The 11,174-nt window shown below is 36.1% G+C and overlaps 1 protein-coding gene across 4 annotated transcripts in view; it reads left to right on the forward strand.

Annotated features, from left to right (window-relative positions):
* Positions 1-10,876, forward strand: part of LOC148815099 (B-cell receptor CD22-like) — a 32,714-nt gene extending 21,838 nt beyond the window's left edge. For all 4 annotated transcript variants that reach the window (XM_088904981.1, XM_088904980.1, XM_088904982.1 and 1 more), the window contains exons 3-11: positions 663-754; positions 1,402-1,779; positions 3,911-4,204; positions 4,568-4,837; positions 6,216-6,473; positions 7,519-7,621; positions 8,043-8,111; positions 8,754-8,829; positions 9,459-10,876. In XM_088904981.1, the coding sequence (XP_088761107.1) occupies positions 700-754; positions 1,402-1,779; positions 3,911-4,204; positions 4,568-4,837; positions 6,216-6,473; positions 7,519-7,621; positions 8,043-8,111; positions 8,754-8,829; positions 9,459-9,530 (1,575 nt within the window). In that variant the 5' untranslated portion in view covers positions 663-699 and the 3' untranslated portion in view covers positions 9,531-10,876. The remainder of the gene's footprint in view (positions 1-662; positions 755-1,401; positions 1,780-3,910; positions 4,205-4,567; positions 4,838-6,215; positions 6,474-7,518; positions 7,622-8,042; positions 8,112-8,753; positions 8,830-9,458) is intronic.
* The last annotated feature ends 298 nt before the right edge of the window (positions 10,877-11,174 follow it).

Here is an 11,174-nt window from a genome sequence, read left to right on the forward strand (position 1 = left end):
TCTGATATGATTAACAACTTAAAATAATCTACACACTCTAGTCTGATCAAACATTACAGGAATAATATCTGAAAATCTCATATAGTGTAACCTTCCCTCTCATTATTGGGGATATTTTAGGATGATCACTAACATGTCCTGGATTCATAATGAGTACTGACAGAATTTCTCAGTACAGGGAAGTGAAGGTAACACTGACCAGGATACTACATTGCAGGTAACAAATATCCTGTATCCAAAGTACAGGATAATTACTACTGTATTACAATTATTTAATTTTAAAGGAGCCAACCAAATGAAAAAGACTAACAGAAATAATGTATTTGAGAAGAAAAAAGCATTAATATTTACAAACAAAACAATTTGGACTTTATAGTTTCAAATAATAAACATCAAAACATGCTTTATGTTATTAACTAGAATTAATTACCTATCAATGTGTCGATTAGGAAGTTAATGAATCACTGCATTGCCTCTTAGGCAGTTACTGTACCACTGATATTACCTCATTACTCAGATATTTTATGCAGATATTTTCAAGGGATTATGTAGTTTTTTTTGTTTACAAAGGCCTTAAACAGCACGCAAATACATTCAATTTAATTGTATAAAAATGGGCATATTTTGACATTTAAAAATCTTTATATGATTCTTGATTATAGAGTCTCTGAAGGATTATTCTGATGTGAGGGTGAAGAGATGGCACTCAGTTCAAGAAGTGGAAATCTGTTGTTGCACCTCTTGTATTTGAAAGGTACAGTCTGACATGGTTAATATGCTAAAAGCTTTCCAAATACGTAAAGTATATTTCTAACACTGCCCCTAATGGACCGTCAGCACTATTAATTATAAGATGTCCAATAGGCAAGTGGTTTGTTATAATCCAGGCTCAAGTGATGCAGCAGAATAAATACAGCATTACGAAGAACTATGCTTATCTGAATATACACACTCCGTCATTAAGTGTTTTACAGTAAGTTACAATTTAAAGCACATCCTGTAAGAAAATTTTAACCAAGTTTAATGAACAATGACTGCATCTGTCACTAAATGTGACACTAGTTCTGCCCATACACACTTATTTGTAAAAACACAAACAAACCTGATATTGGACCAAAAGTATTATCCTTGAAGTAAAATGCCTTTGAAGAGCAATTGCTTAGATAGATACAATAATGTACTGTACTGTATGTATAGTTCTATGACAGTGTGGCTGAAATAGGGGCCTTCTTCTAACTGCTATTGCAGGCACAAAAAAAGAAAGAGGAAGAAAAACATACAAGTCACATTTTACTTTATTTTGCCCCAAATTGTTCATTTATTACATAGTAGCACTAAGAACATCAATGCACAAACTTCATAATTAAGTTAAATACTGACAGCCTATTCTTTTTCTTTCAGTGGCATATTTTGATACCCAGTTTGCTGAGGCATCTTCTGAGTGGTCTGTTAGCACCATAAGAAACATATGGGCCCTCAAAGACTCCTGTGTTGTGATCCCCTGCACATATAACCATCCTCCTTCTTCAGATAAGGGCAATAAGAAAATAATGTGGCATAAAGACTTCAATCAATACATTTATCACCAAACGCCCAATAAAGTGCTGCAAGAATTCAAGGGTCGTACACGTTTAATAGGAGATCCACAGAATAAGAACTGCTCCCTCCAGATAGACCCAGTGGCACCTGATGACAAGGGTCCGTTCCACTTTAGAATTGAGATTGACAAACTTGATAAATACTCCTTTATGAATGATGGAGTAACCGTAAACATAAACGGTAAGACACAGCCTTTTCTTTTCTCAAATTGTTCACCCCACAATCGTGGTAGAACATACAGCGATATAGTATCTGTTCTCTGTATTTGAACGTTTTATTTAAAGCCGTCTTGCAATGCTAAGAGTCCAACTGGTCATATATGGTATGCTAACGATATCTAAAAAATCCATCATCAATGTTCCCAAGATTGTGATTTTTTATTTAAAATGAATACCTGGAATAAGTAGTGAGATAGTTTTATTTGTCTTACTGATTCTCAGCTATTCTCCTACTGAACAAGGCCCTTCCAAAGATTTATGTATGGAAGGTTTTGGTGTCTTGTTCTTCATCAGATTTAATTTACCTTCAGATTTTTATTAATATTGTAACGCTTACGGCCGACAGGCACTGTGTAAGAGCCGGCGTACCAGAGCAGGTGACGTCACCGCACTTCCCTGTGATAGCAGGACCACAGCTACTGGGCTGTGGAGAGATCTCTCTTTAGCTCACCAGGCTGGGTCCCTGTTGAGTGATGCCAGAGTCCTGGGTTCGAGCCCCCAACGGTCAATGCAACTTTAGAAGATGCTTTTCAGTGGTAGTCAGTGACAACATACTGTAGGATGTAGTCTGGGGATATTTCTGAGGTGGGAGAATGATGTTTTTACAATATTTTGCACCCGTGAGTTAAACATTAAGCTTGGACTGTTCCTACTTGAACGCTAACTGCTTTTTAACATTTTACAACTGCTAGCAAAAACGAAAGGGATTTAAACATATTTAAAAGATACTACAGCATTTCTCCCATTGCAAATATGTACTGTAGGCATACAGTACTCGCATTCAGATTGAAAAAGAAAATTGACATTTGTTTGTCATAGAGTGAAAGAATGGATGTGGGGGATACTGACTGTAAAGGGCTAAAGTTAAGTTGCATTGATGGGCCAGTGGCCCGATAGTGCTGGTACAGTCTCATGCCTGACCTGACCATTTCCTGCCCTGATCCAAAGGCTCTCTTAGCACAGACGCTGGGCAATTCAAACACGATTTAGAGGCGACACTGGGGTCTCTAAACACCTTTGACTCTGCCTATGATTGAGAGGGGGAGGCTAAGAACATGATGTGATGGAACAATGCATCATTACACCTGGTTATCCGAATACGGCCATTTCCTGAACAAGACCTGAGCAGTTATCTCTGCCCACACCCAAATCATCAAAACGAGGCTCCCCTGGGGATGAGCTCTGGCGAGGAGAGAACTCGTGCCTCTTGGAGAAGGAAGCACTGTGGGAGAACCTGCGGCCGCTGCACCCAGGAGGACTCAACTTGGACACCAAGGACTGGCAGCAGCAGAGGAAGACCCCAGCACTGACTTCTTTCTTCCCTCTTTTTAAAAAAAATGGACTTGGAGATTGCTCAGGACGCCAGGACTGATGAGAATGCCTGGAATTTCCCTGTTTCTTCGCTGTGGTGTCAGAAGGCATGTCAGGCTACAATATGGATAAGTTTCCTGAGAATAGTGCAGCAGGACTTTTCGTCTGTGGCATTGGGATTGGTAACTGGGGTCCATGGACTGTCTGCTCTATGAGTAAACCACCTCATGTGTTCTGCGAGTGGAGCTAGCAGTTAAAGGAATGGCTGCGTTTCGTGAATGCATTTATGTGAAGGGCAGAACTGGTTACTATAAATACTAAAGATATTATAACTGTCTGGTCTGTGGATGCATTGGTGATTCTGGGAGATGTAATAAACAGTTGCTAATATATAGAGTTCAAAACACCTTTAACATTGCTGTTTGGCATAGTCTACAACCAAAACAAAAATAATTCCTGACTTTAGGAGTCACCCCCATCCTGTTACATATTTTTAGGGTTATGTCTTAAAGGCCCAAATGTTCTAAACTCCTGAAGTCCCAGCTCTAACGCATGTCTTAATGTGTTGAAAATATCTGCTTAAAGCTATATATGTTAATGATTTCCAAATAGTGTTCTGTGTGTTTATTTTTTGTACATCACTTGCCTTTGAGAATTCTTTAGTTTTGCCTCTATTAAGCATTTATTACATCTAGCCTAATCATAAACTTTTCTGTAGCATCCTGGAAGATGTTTTTTAGGACTTTTATCGGTTCATAACTGTGTTGCATTTCTTATTTTAGATACTGCCCAAAGCCCCACTCTGTCTTTGAGTGGAGACACAAAGGCAGGTACAGGGGTTTCTGCCTCCTGCTTGATTTATCACACCTGCCCTGCTCATAGTCCGAACATAACCTGGAGCCACAGCAGCACAGCAATCACTGTTCGCTCACAACAAATGGAGACCGGCCAGTGGAAACTGACATCAGAACTGAAATTCACACTCACAGTGGATGACCACGGAAAAAATCTGACCTGCAAGGTTCAATACAAGGGAAGACAACCATTAGAAACTTCTGTGACCCTGAACGTGACATGTAAGTCCTTAAATTGATCCTGTGACCTGTGGCATTTTTTTAAAATGACTTTTGCTTTTTTTAGAGAAATATATGTGACTGTGATAGTCTCTGTATACAGAACAAGTCTATTATTACTACTGTTATTACTGCAATTCTGTGTTCCTCAACACAATCCAAATTAGTTGTTATTTTAGAAATCATTCAGTAATCTCTTGTTAACAATGAAAAAAGTGCAATGACTACTGATAGCCTGTATATTTGAACTATATTGCAGGGTAAAATAAACTTCTGTTCCAGTATATTCACATACTACTTTCAAAGCTGATTTCTTTATTTAGCAACAGAACTGCTTGCATTATCTGAGTATTTTGTTTTCTGTAGATGCCCCAGTAAAGGTGATGGTTAATTACAACCATTCTGTAGTTAAGGAAGGAAACTCCATTGTCCTGACATGCTCCAGTCACAGTAACCCTCCAGCCCACCGTTTCCAATGGTACAAAATCAATATAGCTCAGACTGATCTGCTGTCAGAAGGAGACAACAACATCTACACAGAGAACAACGTGACTAGAAAGAGTCGGGCCTTCTACTGCATAGCAGAGAACTTAGTGGGACAGAGCAAATCTCCTGAAGTGCACATAGATGTCCAATGTGAGTACAGATCTCCTGAGTAACACTGTATTTTGTGCAGTAGAAAAGCATTGCAATCAAGCTAGAAAATATCAAGGAAAGGAGCAAATACCTTGGTAAAGTTTATCAAAATTATTTGAGCTTAGTCCTTTTTGGGGACAAACAGGGAGATCTTCCTAGTTATAAAAAAATCAAATCAGCAATACTAGAAACTCTTCTTTTGTCGATACAGTATCATGCACAGTACATTGCAAAATCGTGTTTAAGAAATAAGTAAAAACCTAATCTGACATGGTTGTGCTTGAGGTTAAGAAAAATGTTATCTTAACTTGATTGTCCAGTGATATTGTATCTGGTTTGTGTCAAAGATAAATCATATGAGAACAAAATCTGTACAAACCTGGCCAACAAACTCATATCAGCCAAGTACAGGATACTTGGCAGAAATGATCGAAATGTAAGAATGCATTAAAAATTGATATCCCTAATCAGATTAAAACATACATAAACCAGAGCACAGATTACTGAGAGAACCTGTCATATGTTGAAGGCTTCCTCAGCAAGAAATGGAGGAAATTTTAACTTAAGTGAGGCTCAAAAATAATTGAAACCCCGGGGCCAATGGGTTACTTGGATCAATGAATCTTAAAATACAAAATTAACAGAAATCAATATAAATTTACAGTAGTAAGTATTGTATTGTCTTCAATTAGAGTTCTGAAGATTAAAATGTATCGTACTCACTGGCCAAAATAGTTTAAAACATTCCGCCATCAAAAAAGGTGCTGGACCCAATTCAAATGATGTTGCGATGAGCTGTGTGATTAGTGAGACAACCTGTCAAATGAAACCATCCTCAGGGGAAATTCAGAATCCAGTTCCAGCACTCTTTAATAGGGCTAAGATTTTTCCAGGCAGTTAATGTGGTGAGCATAAGACATTCTTCTATCACATCAATCACACGTGAGCTGCTAATGGAAGAGTCTACCTAATCTTTTTGGATTTGAATTTGTACAGTTCATTGTATTTATGAAGAAATGGTGAACGTGATTATACTCTTATTCACCCCTTAAAAAATAGACAGAAATAAATAGGTTCCATCTACAATCTGTTAATTGTTCTGATTAAAGTAAATGAAATAGTAACATTTAACCTTGTATACTTGCATACCCCTCAACTTAAAATCATTATTGTTTGTGGATAGCTAGTAGAATCCTGCCCTGTCTATAGGACTGTCAGAAAAACAACCATCACAAAAACTATCCCTAAAGTGTAAAGATCTCAAACTGAAAAATATAGTTCCTTTTGAATCCCAATAAGTAATTTAATTTTCTTATTCTTTGTTGTTTAACATAACATACTTCCATCTTAACAGTTTCCCTAATTCATTTATGTTTAGACAAACCAGAGATTATGAAGAACATCACCTGTACTGCCAAAATCACAGTGACCTGTTGGTGCACTGTGGACTCCAACCCCCATGCTGACATCAAATGGATCCTTGCTAACAAGACCCTGCCCAGCAGCTCCTTGGAGACAAAGAAAACAGTGACCATAGGCAGCCTGCAGGGAGTTGAGGGTTTCACAGGCAGTATCTCGTGCTTTGCCAGTAACGTGCATGGGAGTGTGACAATGGCTACATTTCTGCAGACCAGTGGTATGAAATGTCTTGAATGTCTATTTTTCCAATACAATAAAAAAGTGCCTGCAGAAGATCCTGATGCACTTTCAATTGCCACATAATATAGAACACCACTTACAGAGCTGGTTTTTCACACTCTTGTCCACAACCAATAGTTACACTTTCATGGACAACTGCTGTATTTTTTAATACTGTATCTCAAGATTTGGAACTGTTGATCAGCAATCAATTTGGCTCTGCTTTACAGATCTTTTAGTAACATGGTCAAGACAAAAGCCTTACACATAATATTTGTGAGGCCAGCTATTTTGTGACCCATGGTAACAATGAAGTCAGATGCACTTTTAACTAATTCCAGGAAAATAGGCAGTCTTAGGAACAATGCTGTAGCTTAGATTTTGACTTTCCAATACCATTTTTTGTACTTTCTACAGAAGAAACCCATTTAAAATAAATAAAATAGTATACTGTACATATTGTTTCATAGTAAAGGTCAGTAAATATAAAAATAGACAGGACATGTTTAATTTTGTGTTTTAAAGTTGTATTTTCTGGTTGGGCAGCCAAGATGTTTGCCTTTTTCATATTTCACCTCAGTATCAACAACTATTTTTGTCTTTTTCTGTTTTACATCTTAATTTTACATCAAAAACATGCAGCTGCCGAACGTGCGCCAGAAAATTATGTTGCCCAAATTGGGCTAAGTGGGGATATTTTAAATTCTCATTTCCTGTGTGAAAAATTTGATTACATTTAATTTCATTAACATATATTACTTAAAAGTATGCATACAAATACCTTATAACAGCTTGATATCAGACAGAATGTGTGTTCATATGTTTTCAAAACAGTACATAACTCCAGTTTTTAGGAACTGGTTTACATATCATTGATAAATTTAGCCCCTGAAGGGCAATATTAATCTCCAGTTTTGAAAACAGCACAATTAAACAGTACAGAACATGGTATATAAATGACACACTAGCACAGAAATATATTCAATACTCAAAAGATTTTTCCTGCACTGATCTCTTATATACATTGTATATCTTGTTTGCAGATACAATGATATACATCTACATAATATCCTCTGCTGCTGCTGGTGTTATTCTTCTTATACTTGCAGCTGCAGTACTGTATAAAAGGAAAGTGGAGCAAAGCAGGTAAGACGGACAATGTTTGAATATTAGCAGGTCTTGGAGCTTCTCCTTTTCATACATTATCAGCAGGTAAATGTCTATACATAGGAAAGATTTCGCAGTATTCCGCTTTTATATATTTTTTGTGGTAATAATACTATAAAAAATACCTTCTGTTTAATCTTATAGTGTTATGCTTTATAATTTAACCGTTTTACCTATTCTAATTACTGTATGTGAGAGCTGAGAAAGTTAAAGTATGTTTTTCTTCACCTTTAAAACCAAGTGTACCCACAATGAATTACTTTCTTCTTCTTTTATTTTTTTTTTTAGAAAATGTGATACTGTAACATCCTTTTTTAATAATAGTAATCATTATAATCATAATTCTTTAGGAATAATAATGCAAAAATATTTGCTCTTTACAATGATTTTGTTTCCACAGAGAAAAGAAAGACAAAACTGAAAACATACCTGAGAAGATTATCAACCCAGTTTACTCTAAGTCCTGCAAGTAAGCATTACCAGTGTGTATAGGAAGAATTATTTTCTATACAACTGATAAAGCAGGTTCACCTATGTAATAACACAAACCTAAAATAAGCTAAACAGTTAGAGAGAAAGAATGTTCTCCCCATGTTCATGTGTGTTTGAGCATCATCAGCATAGAAATGATCTTTCAGACCGTGTGATCTTAGTAGCCGAGTGGGAACAGTGAGTAAGTGTTGAATAGTAGGGGGCCGAGTATTGAGCCCTGAGGTACACCAGCCTTAACAAACCCAAAGTGCAAAGTGTTGGTGATCAGTAAGGTAAGAGCTGAACCATTCAAAAGCAATGTCAGAAACTCCAAACAGTTCACTGGTGAGTTAATTGGCTTCTGGGAAAATCAGTCATGTAGCGAGTTTGTGTCTGTGTGAGCTCTACAATGGGCTAGTCCTGCCTTGCACCTCTAGCTTGCTGGGATAGGCTTCAGCTCCCCTGTATTAGATAAAGTACTTAGAAAACTGATGGATATACACACTGTAAACATACTGTATATGTACAGTACATCCATCAGTATATAGATTTATATACATACAGTATACTGTTATATGTTTCTATACATATACTGTAGGTTCTGGTTCTCTTTTTCTAAAATATATTTCTCATTATGAAGGTCTCAAAAGCAGTATGAAAATGCTTCACAACTTGCAGACATTGAAACAAGTGATTGCATTTATGCAAATAATATGGTAAGTATTAAAGTATACTTTGAGTACTTACTGGTGAATGATATTTGCAAATTTAAAAAGCTTTGTACAAAGTAAAAAAAATATTTTCAGTTGTCACTACTACCATGTCTAAGATAAAGATTTTATGATTAGGGAATAGTATTGTAAACTCAATATATTTGCTTCTGTTTAAAAACAAAAGTAAACATACTGTACATGTAGCATCCCCTTAATATATGCAAGAGCAACAGAGAATAGGCAGGAGGCAAGTTTGTGGCTTTGGAAAGGCAGAGGGTTTATTGGACTTATAGTTACAGAGCTGTGCTCTTCACCAAGAAGAGATCATTTTACATTTCACACTACATCAAATGTGTTTTAGATTTCAATTAAAGCTATCATATTCTGTGTTCAAAACCATAAGTCCGAAACTGGTAGCAGTCACGGTGTTATTTGATCAAAGTTAATGGATGTGTGATATCACACTACATATTTTTGTGTCGTTTGATGCTGGGCGTTAAACTGCTAAATATTTATAGTGAAAACTCCAATGACCATTTCCGTGAGGAAATAAACTGCACATTATTATGTGATTACAGAGCTGTGCTCTTCACCAAGAAGGGATAATTTTGCATTTTACATTGTGTCCACAGATTCTGGAAGATGATATACCAGATTATGAAGATATCAAGGATTTTGAGGAAGACATTTATGCAAACATGTAGCATTATGTCTTTCAGACGTCTTTCTGCCTCCTTACTACTTTATCTGTATTTGGGATAAGTTTGAAGAATTCTGTGTCAAAGCCTAATATACTGTACAGTTTGTTCAAGTAGGGAGCTGCATTAGCATGTGTAGGCTGCAAAGTAAAAAATAAAGGTATCCCATGCTGAAAAATAAAGCAACATTCCAGCTCTGGGGCCTTTTTCAGGTGAGTGAAGAACACCTGAAGAAGTCACCTGAATGTTTCCTCCACTGAAAAGCTGTCTCTTTTCTTTTCATCATAGAATAAACCTTTACTTGTTCCTTACATACATTATGTTTTACAAGGAAACTGCACATGTTTTCAATGCTATTCTATAGTAAAGGCTGAGTACATTGTATTAAACATGAAATCATGGTAAAACCAGCAACAAAACAGAGGGTGAAGAGAAGCAGGCACATTACAGACCACTGGAACACACTGAAACGTTTATGTCGATTCTTTTGCTGGTAAAATTATGAGGACAAATGAGGACAATGAATACCACAGAAAATTAACATATCTGCACTTTTCAAACTAGATTAAATTCCTAACATGTACTTCAAAATATTTTTTCATTTTAAATTGTGAATATTGTTTTTAGCCTATGAAACTAACATTCGATGTTGTACCAGTGTTTTTTGTCCTGTAATTTCTATTGATGTTAATTTATGTACGTCTTTATACGTTAAGGCTATTAATATTTTTTTTTTCACAAAGCACTGTTGGATTTTTAAATACTGTATGATGAATACAACAGGGAGGAACAAGACACTTTCTCCAGTTTCTTTTCTTCTTTTCTTCCTTTCCAACTACGACAACACAATCAAAATATAAAACAGGTAAAAGAGGAGCATTTCTAATACATAATTCTAAAAATATAATGTTAAGATGGATTCTTCAAAATGCCCCTGATACAACACATTTTGTTAAAACATCAAAGTTTATTATGATGCTACTGTATATGGTACAAATGTGTTATTGGAGATCTTGATGCTACACAAGTTTTCAGGAGATGTAAAATTACCTTTTTTTACAGGATTTAATCGTTTGCTAATTTAAATGCACCCTCACAATTTGGAGGAATCCAGCCTTTATGATTGTGGCTGCTTATTCCTGCTATACCTGGGATTGGCTGGTGTCTTGAGATTATGATTTAGCTAGGATTTAGGGTGCAAATCGAAGTACTACAGTATATACCACAAACAAATGCTGACTAACTAGATGCCTGAAATTGTTTACATAAATCAATTTTTAACGTAATATCACTGTATAAGATGTGTGAATAAGGCTCACAAAGTCATTCATTAAATATAGTGACATACTGTACTATATTCAGTGCATTGTGTTTGTATTAGACCTTGCTGGAGTAAGAAGGACATACACAGGTTTTCACACTCTTATCATATCCAAAGTTATTTATCCAAAGCCATGTTGTTGAAACCGATACCCTGGCTTCTTTCATGAAATGGCTTCATGAGATCCTAGGATCAATTAACTAATAAGGAACAAATTGCTAGATTGGACAAACGAGCTCCTCTTGTTTGTGATTTTTCTTATGTTCTAATGTTCAACACTGAAACAAGCTTTATAAGTTCCAATAATATTCAGTTTTAGAAATTAAATA

Source organism: Atractosteus spatula, chromosome 25, assembly GCF_055471065.1.
Source record: "Atractosteus spatula isolate fAtrSpa1 chromosome 25, fAtrSpa1.hap1, whole genome shotgun sequence".
Lineage (NCBI taxonomy): Eukaryota > Metazoa > Chordata > Actinopteri > Semionotiformes > Lepisosteidae > Atractosteus > Atractosteus spatula.